The sequence below is a fragment of the Echinococcus granulosus genome (assembly GCF_000524195.1).
Source record: "Echinococcus granulosus chromosome Unknown EG_S00049, whole genome shotgun sequence".
Classification (NCBI taxonomy): Eukaryota; Metazoa; Platyhelminthes; class Cestoda; order Cyclophyllidea; family Taeniidae; genus Echinococcus; species Echinococcus granulosus.
This window is the reverse complement of record NW_020170429.1, coordinates 160149-173482: the sequence shown is the minus strand read 5'-3', so window position 1 is coordinate 173482 and position 13334 is coordinate 160149. Positions and strand designations below refer to the sequence as shown.

At 38.3% G+C, this 13334-nt stretch overlaps 3 protein-coding genes across 3 annotated transcripts in view; all 3 read left to right on the top strand. All coding sequences in view use genetic code 11, as the record gives it.

Annotated features, from left to right (window-relative positions):
• EGR_05998 (hypothetical protein) overlaps nucleotides 1-2703 on the top strand; it is a gene marked incomplete at both ends in the record, with an annotated part of 5489 nt that extends 2786 nt beyond the window's left edge. The window contains 3 exons of the mRNA XM_024495247.1: nucleotides 482-609; nucleotides 2002-2106; nucleotides 2663-2703. Of these exons, the coding sequence (XP_024350331.1) occupies nucleotides 482-609; nucleotides 2002-2106; nucleotides 2663-2703 (274 nt within the window). The remainder of the gene's footprint in view (nucleotides 1-481; nucleotides 610-2001; nucleotides 2107-2662) is intronic.
• A 589-nt stretch (nucleotides 2704-3292) lies between these two features.
• On the top strand, nucleotides 3293-7147 carry EGR_05997 (hypothetical protein; the record flags this gene model as incomplete). The annotated part of the gene is made up of 4 exons (XM_024495246.1): nucleotides 3293-3803; nucleotides 4345-4461; nucleotides 6058-6123; nucleotides 7020-7147. 4 exons carry the CDS (start codon nucleotides 3293-3295, stop codon nucleotides 7145-7147), a joined length of 822 nt encoding a protein of 273 aa, XP_024350330.1.
• A 1931-nt stretch (nucleotides 7148-9078) lies between these two features.
• EGR_05996 (hypothetical protein) lies at nucleotides 9079-10242 on the top strand (the record flags this gene model as incomplete). Its single annotated transcript, XM_024495245.1, has 1 exon — nucleotides 9079-10242. The coding sequence occupies one exon, from the start codon at nucleotides 9079-9081 to the stop codon at nucleotides 10240-10242; it is 1164 nt and encodes a 387-aa protein (XP_024350329.1).
• Between the last annotated feature and the right edge of the window lie 3092 nt (nucleotides 10243-13334).

The following is a 13334-nucleotide window of genomic DNA, read 5'->3' as shown; positions in this document are numbered from 1 at the left end:
AAAGAGGCATTGCAAAATGAAATTAGTTTCTGACACGAAAAGTGTGTAAAAAATAGGAGGCGCACTCAATTAGTCATTTGACTTTCGAGTTTAAGATTCTTCCTCTGTAGGACATGGTGTATTTTTATTTTAATGTCACAATTAGCCCAGTCAATCATGTTATTAAAATTAAACGTAGAAGCTATGGATAGTTTTTAGTTCCTATTTTTTTCGAAAGCAGAAGCCTTTTAGATGGCGTAATTTCTAATGTTTTAATAGGTGCCTTAACTATAATAGGGAGGCATATACCAACCAATAAATCTTTCCTTATTCTACTTTGAAAAGTCAACCTCCCGTCATTTCAAATGTGTTTATTTCTACTAAAAAATAGCAAAAAATCTATTATACAATAAGATTGCTTTTAGGGCTATTGTTATTTTCAGGAAGTAGAAAATGGATGTGAGGCTCAGGATGATACATTTCGCTTATTTACAATTTGTAGGTGTATTTCAAAGGCTCGCATTCTGGAGCATGCCAAAATGGAATGCATCTGCCTGCCATCCCTAGGCCACTGCCTACTGGACACAGCATTATTTTTCTCTCGCCTTGAACTCTCATTATGTAATTCTGGTAGGGTCAGACAGATGTGCTTCCAGCTAGTCTGCTTTACAAGTGGACTTGATTTCGGTTGCAAAGCCATAAAGTTAAAAACCCACACAGACGTATAGTAGCAAAGCTATAAGACTGCGTAGAAGTAAGAGAGGATGCCGCAATTGAACTAGTGCCATGGAGTCAAATGTTTTAATGTATTCGACATACCCATCAATTAAGGGCATGTAGATGCCCCACTGCCGAACATTGAGGAAAATGAAGCTCCTGTTGCGTGTGTCGCGTTTTGTAACCGAATAAAATATTTGGAGATGGTAATGAGGCGACAATTCAGTAATATAATGCTTGACGTGAGTGAAGAGAAGACATTTCAGAGTCACTTACTTAAAATTTAAAAGTGATGAAAATGAAGCAAATGCGGCTCACCTACACCCTGTGCGCAAACATCGAATGACACAAAAACTTAAGAAACTATCAATTTGACATTAATTTCCTTCACGTACATTAAAAAACTTGCAGTATACTTTAGTTTGTCAGGCGACAGTTAACATGTTTAGGATGGAAAATAGTCTTCGTGCGTGTCACAACGTTAGGCGAGAGGACAAATCATTGTTTAAAAACAATTGACTCGCTTCCAACTTAACGATTTGTGTCTTAACACATAGACTTAAATGTTTAAAATGGATTTTTTGTCTGCTAAAAGTCAAACAATGATTGCTGCTGAGGTCCTTCATTTAATATGACAAGAACAAGTCGACCAGTGAATGGAAAGGAATTTCTATTTTTATCAGATGCTGGATAATACTGTCTCATCTGCTCTTCCACATCCTCCTGATGACATTCTGCCACTTGTTTCAAAAATCTTTTTCCTTTTTGGCTGACTGTATCCTTTTAAGACAACTATTAACAATTAACAGCGATGGACATTAGTCGAAGAAATACATGGTTCCAATTTACTTGCACCGTCAGCAAAAAACACTCCCGGATTCTCCATTTCGACTTAAAAGCATAAACATTAAGTAAATAGCAGTTTCTTACCACAGCACGTCAATCAGGGGAACTTCCAACCCTAAGTGTACCGTCTTGATACTGAACTGAGAGCGACTGCCGTGATTCGGAGGTCAGAAGGAAAAGGAGATACGGGTACATGTCAAGGTACTTAGTCTTTCAAAAAGAAAAAAACAATACGATGCAGCCAGTGAAGTAGTTAAGGGTTAGGTGAATGAAGCGGCGTTAACGATCGGTGGATTTCTAAAATAAGCTGAAAGAAATATGAAGGAGTTTAATGGATTTTTCATACAACAGTGAGTTAAAAGTACGAATACAAAAGAAATGCGCAAGCCAAACTAAAGTCTAGGAAGCATAAAGTGAATTTCTTCGATGCACCAGTTTAATTTAATATAAATTATTTAGGTACGACCGTACCGTTTCATGACAACTTGCTTCACTCCGTTATTAACTGCTTCGATGTTTGGTCTATACTTGCAGTGGAAAAAACATTTAGATTTTATCAGTTAAGTATGTAGTTCATAAAATTTAAGCACTTCTAAACTAACCCTCTAACTCAATCTACCATTCGCCATTTTTACGCAATTTGAAAGTGGGAAGCCGCCATAGTTTCCTGCTTGTGCCAGCTTTCCGAAATTGACGATGGTCGAGAGGAGTTATCTTCACCCTTGCCATGAAAGAGTTTTTTTGCCCGATTTCATAGCACTGGCATAAGGAAAAGATTCCACGAGAAAAGCCTAAAACAGAACTGCCATAGCGACATTTGCGCCAGCCCATGTCACCTTCTTGCTAGTGTGTAAAAGCCCCTCGGTAGCCTCCCACTTTTAACCTTGTACGAGTAACTGGTTGCTACTCGACTTGAACGTCCACTTTTGTGCAAAGCATACACAGCCATCTATGGCACTGCATGATTATCTAAAGGATTTCATGCACAAAAATGACTAAAATGATTTTGAAAAAAATCCGAAGAATCAAGTTTTAGAAGAAATGCTCCCGTAGGAGAAATGTGAGATTTCATAAAAATCTCTAATTTACTGTCCAAATAATGTTACCTTTTGCCATAAAGGTAATGTTTCAGCTTGTGATGCAAAACTTTTGGGATTTTAGAAAAGTTTAGCATACAACCGCATCTACTAAGTTTCAAAAATTAGTCTACATTCCAAAGGATTTATAATTTAAAATCTATGGCTTAAAAATGCTTTTTTGCTTGACAAATCCTGCGGCATTCCTCCGTTTTAACAAATGCAAAATCACCCAAAACTCACAGCACAAGGTCTTGATTGACAGCAGGTGAGAGGAGGGGGAGGCGGTGGTATTTAACCAATGCGACTGCCTCTGCGAGTGCCGTGGGAGGTAGATGTAGAGAGAGATAAAGTAGACCTGTGGCACCACAGCAGCGACAATTACAAACCTCATTGGGCACTTTTTTCACTGTACTGGAGAGACATGTGTCAAGTAGTAATTGGGTTAGTGCACGCACATTCAAGGAAAGAAACATATTTAGGCAGGTTCTGGCAGTGTAATTACTCGTTTTGTTTCGCTTTGCATCGTGATGTCGCAACCGGGCTCCCGAGCTAAAGTGGAGGAGTGTAGCAGAAGCAAAGAACTGAAAAGAGGCAAGGTGGCTCAATCAACACGCAAGGTGTTCAGTCTTGATGCTTTTGAAAGCCGCCCTCATGATCTGCTTATCTCCAAAATGGATGAAGTTCTGAAATCAGAGGAGGAGAATGTTGTAATTGCGTGCGGTGTGAATAATAAAAAGGCTACTCTGATTACGTTACGATTTGAAACGAAGGAGGAATTTTCAAAGGTTCTTGGGATTTTGGAAAAATATGCTAAACCCAAAAATGCAGAAATGGGTAGTCTGAGTCAAGAAAAGGTATCTGAGGTGAAATCTAAATTCAAAGAACATTTCGAAATGGGATCAAAGAAGACTGGGAATGTTCCACCTGAGCTTCGGACATCGGTATCTGTAGCCAACCCATATTTCACCTCTCGAAATCCTAATCCCGATTCACCCAGTATTTCACAGAGCTCTTCTGTGCAAGATTCATCGTCCATTACAGTGATTACTTTAACAAACGGGGAATCAACTCCGAGTTACACGAACGGGATGATTACATTACCGCGTAAGAATTCTGCTAGTGAGGATGACAATCGGTTTGATGGCAACTCGTTGAAAGGATTTCCCATTTTCAGTAAACGAGGTAATGCAAGGCAATCAGTGACCCCAAAACCTCCATCCAAGAACCTATTCAATCCTCTTCCGCCCGTGAAGATTGTGAGAAGAGCAGAAAAAACGCCTTGTCAGGGAATACTTCACCGACAATTAAGCCTAACTTCAGAGTGCTCTACCGAAGCCAAATCACCCCGGCCAAGACTGATGCGATCGCCGACTCGAAGATCTGGGTATCAACCAATTCCAGTGCGGCGTCTGCACTCTGGAGCTCAAAGTTGTAGCTCCAGTGATAGCAGTAGCGGTTACAGTGAAACGCGTTGTAGCAGCAGCAGAGACAGTCCAACAGTTAAATTTTATAAAGGCGTCGAATTTATAGTTCCACAATGTCCTCATCGACACTTCACATCAACTGTAGACAATGTGTGGGTGTACAATGAGCCGGTTGGCTGTCAAAAGTCCATAGTTACCAGCTACCCCCTGAAACCGTGGCTATGCTTTCATTAAAGTAGTCATTTTGTTTGGTTTAGGCATATAATCAAGACGAAAAATCTTAAATGGAACTTTTGGAGAGCAAATGAAGGCTATGATTTACTTTTGCGTTAGAATCAAACGGGGTTTGTGTTTCTATCATTTAGCTTTTCGAATAAATCTGCTGCTATATGGTGTCAACTTCATGAATTTCCATGGTTGAAAATCGGCAATCGAAGTAAATTATATTGCCTTTGGGTTAAAGCAGATTTATTTTTTATAATAAAGCTGAAACCTATATCTCTAATTTATTAGGCTTTTGTATATTTATGCCACGTCTATTCAATTTTGTTGTATATTGTTCCATGTAATGGCAAAACCAACTAGGGTCTGCTTTTGTGCTCCCTTACTTTCAAATAATAGTTGCGAATATCCAAGTTATTAGTGCCGTTGAATGATAGCAAATTTAATTACCTATTTCCGACAATTCTTTTAAAATTAAAAAACGTTTTAATTTATTACAAAAACCGGAAAATGCTTTGTTCCTAAAAGCCCCATTGTGAATTCAACCGAATACGCTACCTAGAGGGAACAAGGCTGTCGCTCGAGTTTCTCATAATCTACTTATTTTACGGCCTTTACCTTAAAAATTATCAAATTCCATAGAAATCAACACAGGGGAGGGTAATTTTACGTAAAAACAGCAAATATTTAACATGGGATTGAAACAAGTAAAAATGTGCTCATTTACTGGAGCCAACACCTGTCGGATTCCCTTAAAGCCCATAACGGGAATCGCAGGACTGCAATTAAATTGTCCAGGCTTCAGATATGTCAAACTACGTTGTACCATACCATTCATGTACTGGTCTCTCATCTCATTACAAAAAAAACCAAGTAAATTGTCTAAAGTGTCATCTGCTTTCTGGAGTCAATGCACATGTGAATAAGGAAGTCAGAAGGAAAAGTCGATGAAAAGAGAGGCGGCAGAGGCTAATCACAAAACAAAAAAAGCTTTGTCGTGTTTTTGACTCACCCTCGAGCTCTTTTTGTAAAGTGCGCATTTAATTATGATGTCTGCGTTCCTATCATTTTTTACCTTACAAAATTAAAACGATCCTTGGTAGCGGCTACAAAACCTGAATGACTTCCCCACAACATTTTAGTGGTGACGTGGATCTCGTAAACCTTTTTATGTAGTTATTGTAGAGTTAATTTTTTAATGTTCTTTAAGGATACAAGACAATTCTATGCTAAAACGACGTTTTTTTTCAACTTAACCCCTCTTCGATCCTTCCATTGCCTCGGTTCGTACTTATCTCGAGTAGTCAATCAAAACTCATTAATATTTCATAAAACCTCACATCTTTACATGATATGATGAAAACAAGCAAGTACGACTCGCTTTTTTTAAGATAACTGAAAAAGAAAAAGCTTTATTGATAGGCGTAGGCATAACCCTCGTCATTCCTCCCGTCTAGCTCCGTTTTTTAAACCTTGGATCAAAAAAGTTGATTTTTTTAAGGCACAATGCGGTACGTAAATGAAAGATTACGAAGGAAGTAAAGGTCTTAAGAGGAATTGACGTTTGTATTCGTCTTGGAGACTAAAGATATTGCCTCAATCATCAGTTCCATCAAATATGGCGACTTGTTCTGCAAAAGGCTTAATCAAACAAGCATATACTTCACTTGTATTGGGATGATTTAAACAAAGCAGGCTTATTTGTTAAGCCAGGTAAAGAAATATTTTAGTGTTTATTTTGCTGCCAACATATTGCGGATTGCATCATTTTAAATTACATTTCTTTTAAGGGGTTTCTGCTTTACATAAAAATTCTCATTCAGAAGTAAAATACAGATATTCTAGACAAATAATGGGTTTGAATTTCTTGTGGTGACAAAAAAACTTGCCGAATGCGCAAAACGACCTTGATGCATTTTAAAAGAAAATATTTTACACATGAATATTTTTCATGAAAATGCAACTATTTTAGGTCATATGGTCCTTTATTTAAGTTATCTCAGTTACTTGTTTACAAAAAAAATAGTTGAATCCTAATAGTTTTATCGGAAACTCATTGCATATTGAGTCTTAAGACACTTAATTGTAACACTTATAAGTAATTAAGCGGCTTCGTAGTTTCCTTCACATCCGTTATAGGGACTGTGAAGAGAAATACGAGGTACCACCTGTGTTTCCCTCAAAGACTCATCTGAATCAGACAGAATCACAAGCCATAAAACTATCAAACTGAAAGAGGGATTAAATGAAATTAGATTGGTAATGAGATTTGCGCAGTGTCACCTACACGTAAGCTTTTGCAGACTGAGCAAGTAAATATGCTTCTATACAGTAAATTTGATAATCCTCATTGTCTCAAAGTCATTTGACAAGGATGGGGGTAACTCTTCAGTCAAGGCAATGAAATGGTCTGGAGGAGACTCAACTTGTGAACTATGTAATTATTCTATATTTTGTTAATTTGGCACCTGATGACCGCACTGTTTTGTGACAAGAGTACAAGGACAGAAATTCTTTTTCAGTCAAAAAGACGATGCTATTAAAAAAAATAATGGTAGTTAATATGAAAATTTGAGCATGAAATCACGAAGGGTTGTTTGGGTTGCACTCTGACCCAGGTCGACCCTTTAACTTCCACAGAGCACACTTTGGTCTTCTTTCCAATCCATCTCTAGCTATGGCTCATTGCTACTTAGGACAAGACTGTAGGTGCTGTAGTTTGGCATCTGACACTTTTTGAAAATCTTAGTAGGTGTTTTTGAAAAACATTCATTTGTCATGCAGTTGTCTTTAAAAAGTCAGTGTGAAGTGCAAATATATGATAAAAATGTTGGATTTGTCCAAATATTTATTTTAAAATGGACTCAAAATGGTTCCTGAATTTAAGTAGCATGTGTTCTACTTCAAGTCTAAGAACTGTTTCACCGAGTATCTTGTCAGTGTACAGTTAACAAACATCCAGCTTTCAGTGTAGGACAGCAATGCATATTCTCTCCTACACATCTTACAAAGGCTTTTATTCGTTTTGTTTTTCCTTAGGAGAATCTGTTCCTACCTTTTTTCAGATCCGTGTTGCATGTTTATAACTTGAAGCTTTATTTACAGCAACAATAAATGCATGGCATAGGTTCTTGGAAAGATAAACGACAAAATGAAGGCCCATTTGTGCAAACGTCTTACTCACACACACACTCACGTTGTGTAGAAATATAATGTTTAACCTTGTGTACACCTATGGGGATACTTCGAGCTCTGTAGTTGTACTTCTGCTCTGTTGCATGGCCTCTAGGGTCTGTTTGTGATGGTAAGGAGCATACGTTTAGTCATAATGCTTTAGTTTATTACGAATTCAAAGGAGACCAGGAATGTCACGGTTGTGGGTTGTGAATCTCAATGTAAACGGCTGCCCTAGCTTTGACCACTTTACTTAAATTTCTACAGCGGCCGCAGATCTTGTTGATTCCTTGACCATTTGACTGACTCGGGCTTATTTTTAAAGCAGCAAATCAGCTTTCAAATACTTCCTAGAATAGAGTATAAATCTGAGACCTGAGTGCGTGACTTTTCAGTGCTGCGATGTTCACGGAAAAAGACCGGAACATAACGTATTGTTGAAAAAACTACAGTAGAAATTTTCTCAGACTTTCACTTTCTACTGTGCCTCATCTAAGTTTAGAACCACAAAACTTCACAAGTGTACACGAACTACAAGCAATACATTCTTTCTCGAAATATCTTGACTTGGCTACCGTGGTTGTGAGAGCGGTTTTACGGCTCATAAAACTATTAGAAATTGCGTTTGTTGATATTGTCTTTTTGGATTTAGTTCTGTGTTTTGCATTCATCAGATTTTTATTTTGACAGATACTTTTAGAGGTTGCTACCCTTAGTTCTCAAATAATATCTGACTAAAATTTAGGCCGGTTTGCAGTTTATTATTTTTTCTTTGCCGTAAATTGATGTTTTGTTCACAGTTTCACTATGGATATCCAAAGAGGTTGGCTACTTCCTAAGAGAATTTGCATGGACGCAGCCTCTTTGCCATCAATGTGAGTTCCTTAGTCTCGAAAAATTTTAGGCTCCGCGGCGCTACAGTAGGGCTGATTAAAAATTCAATTTTCATACAAAGATTTTTGGTTGTTTAAGTCAATTTTAAGATAATGATCATAATCTCGAATATTTGGTGAGCTCGGAAATGATGATTATACAAGTTCCTCAAGCATCATTCGCCTTGGATGGATTGCCTTTAAGAAAAAATGACATTTGGTTTTTCACAACATATTGAAAAAAAGCACTCTTATAGCTCTCATGTCTACCAAGTTGTACTTATGTTTTACATTTACAAACAGAGTGATTTAGGTAAAAAAGTGCGCTGAACACACACCAAAGCCATAATCATTCATTACTTGAAATATTTATGGAGAATCTGAAGTAAGATTAATTGTAAAAAGGTTTGCTTGAAAAAGAGAATTATTCTGTGGTTGTATAACTGCTCTTTAATGATTGCATTTTCGTTATTTTTTGACAACCTAATTAGAGGTAGCGAAGACGGATATCTGCCTTCAGTATTAATATTGCCAAGTGCTTACCAGCCTATTTATCGCAGGCGTTTGTGTGAGAATAAAGGTACTTTAGAATTCTCAATAAATGATTGGTGAATTCCAAATTAAAGTGATAATTACCACCAAGCGGCGCTTCACTATTGGCTGTTACTAGCCTGACTCAATGGATATTTAGAATTTCTTTGCCTTTCACGACTCGTCACTCCGTACGTACATTAGAGAAAATCGTAGCACCATTCTCTCAGAGCCATGTCTGATAAGAATAGTCTTAGAGGCACCGTGGATCATATTAAAATACAGAAGTTCAAAAAGACAAAGGGCTATGAATCTAAGTTGGACAAACTCTATGAAAAGGCCTTGAAGGCAAAACCGGGCAAAGAGAACATTGAGGTAAAATCAGTGGGTAAATCCATGAAGTTCAAATCCTTTGGCAAAAAACCCTCTCCGGTTAATGCTATCGACTATGAAAAGATAAGGAGCCTCAAGAAATCCTCTCCCGCTGATAGGGTTGTCGCCTTCGCCTACCCGGGACCGGATGAAAAATCACCTATTTTGCTGCAAACGATGCGATTTAAGGAGGAGAAGGCTTACAACAGCTTCACAGAGAAAATGGAAGGTCGTGTGCAATCTCCACCACCCTCGCGCCCTCAATCACCTCCATATTCTGAACGCCCCACTTCTGAGCATCCAGCGGGCCCTACAACACCTCCTACAACCGAGCGAACCAAGAACATCAGGACTCCTCCACCTTCTACTCGCTACTCATCGCCATCTTTCTCGTCTTCTTTGTCATCTTCCACTTATCGTCGCAAGACACCAAGACATCATTCGAGCAAACCAAATCGTTGTGTGCAATCCTACATTTCTACAGATGGCCTATATCAACCCTCTCATAGGAGAGCTCGAAGCAAGAGCCCTATTATAAGAATTCACTCGCCCTATCAGACCACCTACATCACGACTACCTCAAGATTTCACACATCACCACCACAAAGTCGGGCGTCATCAGCCAGACAGAGGAGGTCACGACCTTCAAGGCCACCACAAAGGCAAGTCAAAGTATGCACGATCTATAAGATGTCAAGAAATGCCAGATCGGGAGGCAGTTATAGCTCCTCTTCCGATAAAAGTTCTAGTACAATGACTGAATCAAGCAATTCCAGTGCCTATTCAAGGGGTTCATTTAGATTGCGGCCAAGGGTTTACTACACAAGCAGCAGTAGAAGCAGCAGCCGCAGCAGCAGTGGTTCAAGTTCAGACGAAGGACCAGAACTATTTGGTACATCCATTCCAGAAAGCCGATCCTTTGTCATTTCGCGTTGTACCAGGGATGGGCATTCCACAATGCGATGTCGTCCGGTAGGAGGCATCACAGTGACAAGTGAGACTCCCAGTTTTACCTACGAGGCCTAAAGTCGGCTACTAAATGAAACATTGTGCAACTTTTCTCCCTCTCTTTCCCGTTTCTAATTCTCCTCACTTCTTTAGCATCTTTCTTGTTTTTTTCTGACTCGTAAAAATAGACAATTTTTAAGCTTGCTTGATATCCACAAAACACCACATGATTTCCTTACTTTGATTCACTTATACTAAATAGAATTATCAACAATGTCCTGGTTACCGATTTTTGTGAATATTATTGTTAAATAAATGGGTCTGATTTGATTGTTGCCTTTTCTGTTTAGTCAAAAAATTTTGTTTTCAGACTAGTTGATTTTACTGGGTTGCATGCTTGCCCTCAAAATTTTGGGAGACCTTAAAGGCCAGTGGGAAGGGGGTTTGCTTTCTCATCGTCTGCAGCAAGATTACATTGGCAACCCCTACTGTAGGCATCCATGCGAATCCAAGCGTAGCTCACTAACTTCACATGAGGTAGATTTTTTGTGCTGTGGGTGCAGAAACACACTCATTTAATCATTGGTCAGGTGGTACGGTCTCTACTTGCAGCTATACTAATCACCGACTCAAGGAGCCTGAAATCCATGCGCCTTCAAGAAATCAGGTAGAATCATGATGTTTTTGAGCTCTAGGGGCTTAGCTCTGCCCTAATCAACGGTTTTGTCTATAAGGGAATTACATTTTATCACTTAGTATGCAATGGATAGCATGAGGGGGGATTTACTCATTGCCATAGGGCGCAAGCACACATGTAGGACAAAATGAATAATTGTGATACATTAAACGGCGCAGTGAACCATCTTTTAAATGGCTTTTTTATGTTACGTTGAGCTGACCACTTAACAGGTTTCACTCACAAGCGTTCTTATAAACCTACAAATGGTAGAAAAGGCCACGTGATACGAGCTTAGATTATTTTACCTAACAATGAGGTATAATACGTGTAATCTCAACGCCTCAGCATTACTGTAATGCATAGAAACATGCGTACCCCCTAAGCCATGCATCTAATTGACACCTTGCAATCGGACCCTTAATAAGACCCACCACATCAAGATGATTAATCCGTAATTTTATGAGGAGTCATTGAGAGGTCTGACAAACCACCCATAAAGTACAGCAGTAGTATTTCCCATAACATTGTCAAATCCGCGGTTCAAGCTACCATCAAACATTTGTCCTGCTGACGTACCACTAATGACAATAAGTAAATCTTAAATTGTAGTTCAAATAGAGTACCAAAATACAGTACTAAAAAGTTTTCTGGGTTCGTCAACTAAAAAATGGGTTTGTTCTTTCCTTTGTTTAAGCGTTAAAAACACCTTGAAAAGAAATATCTAGCCAGAAATAAAAATCTCATTTCCGCCACTCTAAACACTCTTTTTCACAGGTAGTACCTAGCTTAGGAATATTTGATAAAAGAAAAACCCTCCTCTAGTTTTAGTTGCATTCTGTAGCAAAAAAGCCAAACTGAAATATTCTACAATGTCTGACAAAAGATTACACTTACTGGAGGCTAACTAACATTTCCCGAATATGAAACTTACGCGACTCCAAAAGACTCAAACCTAACAAGACGATGGCAGGGCACTAGATACGGGATACACGTAAAATTTGGTACCGTGGTAAGATTTGCGGTAAGCACTGCCACGCTTATCATTCAAGCCTGACCCATACATACACACGACAACTTTCAAAAACATCCCAATTTTGCATTTCAGCCTAATTAAATTACGTCTGAGGACGGAGCTGGAGTACAGCACATTGCAAGACCTTCACTGCATGGCAGAATCATTAAAAAAATAAATTGGCAGGTAATCTGCGTGTAATTAAAAACACTAAGTTATTTTAAAAGAGGTTTTTGGCTAAACAATACTTTGTTTGATTAATTATCATTTCCAGAAGAGTTAAAAGGTTAAAAATGTCATAACACTTCACCCAGTTAATAAAAATAAAAAAGACAACAATTTACTTGCAATTTCTAGTAATAATTTTTCTTGAAACTATATTTCAGTAATTACAAAACACAAATGGCTTTTGGAATTAAAGTACAACATCATGAACACAATATTTTTTCTATTATTAACAACATTACATTGCTTTGATTCCCATTACTCTTAGTATTTCGCTTTTTAAAATTTCAACTAACACGGTTTTTACCTTTTTTTGGCAGCTTAAAATGAGTTGGTGACTGTCAAAGCTTACAACAATTCAAATAGGTCAATTCTAAAGTTACTCGTATAAAATCCGCTTATTTGTAGCACAAACTAACATCAGGATTGGCTAACCTAAAGTGGTAGTTTAGGACACTTTCTCGGCTCATTGTCACGTGTACCAAACAAGGGCTTCTGTTATTTTCCCGTACTCTGAGGGGGATTCAATTTGAAAGCACCTCGCAATTATTCACATGGGGTAATGCAGTTGGTGTATTTTCTCTTTGTTATGTAGACATGTCTTTTGACAAATGAAACTGGTGCTAATTGGTGACTACAATTGCAGTTGTTACATTCACAAGCATGGCACACAGGGGCGTCAGATATCGCGCAACCTTGGAGCAACAAAAAGGGCGGTTTAATCGTTTGTTTAAACTCACCTAAATGCAAATTCTCATAAATTTGTTGCAATATGATGCTCAAAAGAGGCATGCTGGAATAATATTTATTACCTAGTGGTATTTTTTTAAAGGTCATTTCGGCAGATGTTGACTTGTGTATTTTTTTTGAACGAACTTGGAGTTAGTAGAATGGCTGGAAACAAAGTCATGGGTTCAAAAGAACCAAATACTTATAATATCACCTCCCATATCTTTTAATCTTGCAATCTGTGTAATACTGAACTAGCTTTCATGGCGATGGTGACTGGGATAAATGTGACTTGAGGCGTTCAGCTGACCATTTTGACTTCAAGCATCCACTTGACAATGAGTGAAGGCACTTGTTTTAATTAATTGCCAAACGTAGGTAATCTTCATTTAAGTGAGTATTTCCAAGCTCGTGATACTCATGACTAAGATCGAACTACGCACAACACAAAAGGGTACTTTTTGTGATTTTAAGGGTAGCTGCATTGCTTTTTTGGAACGGACGTCAGGTGAGGGTCTTGCACTA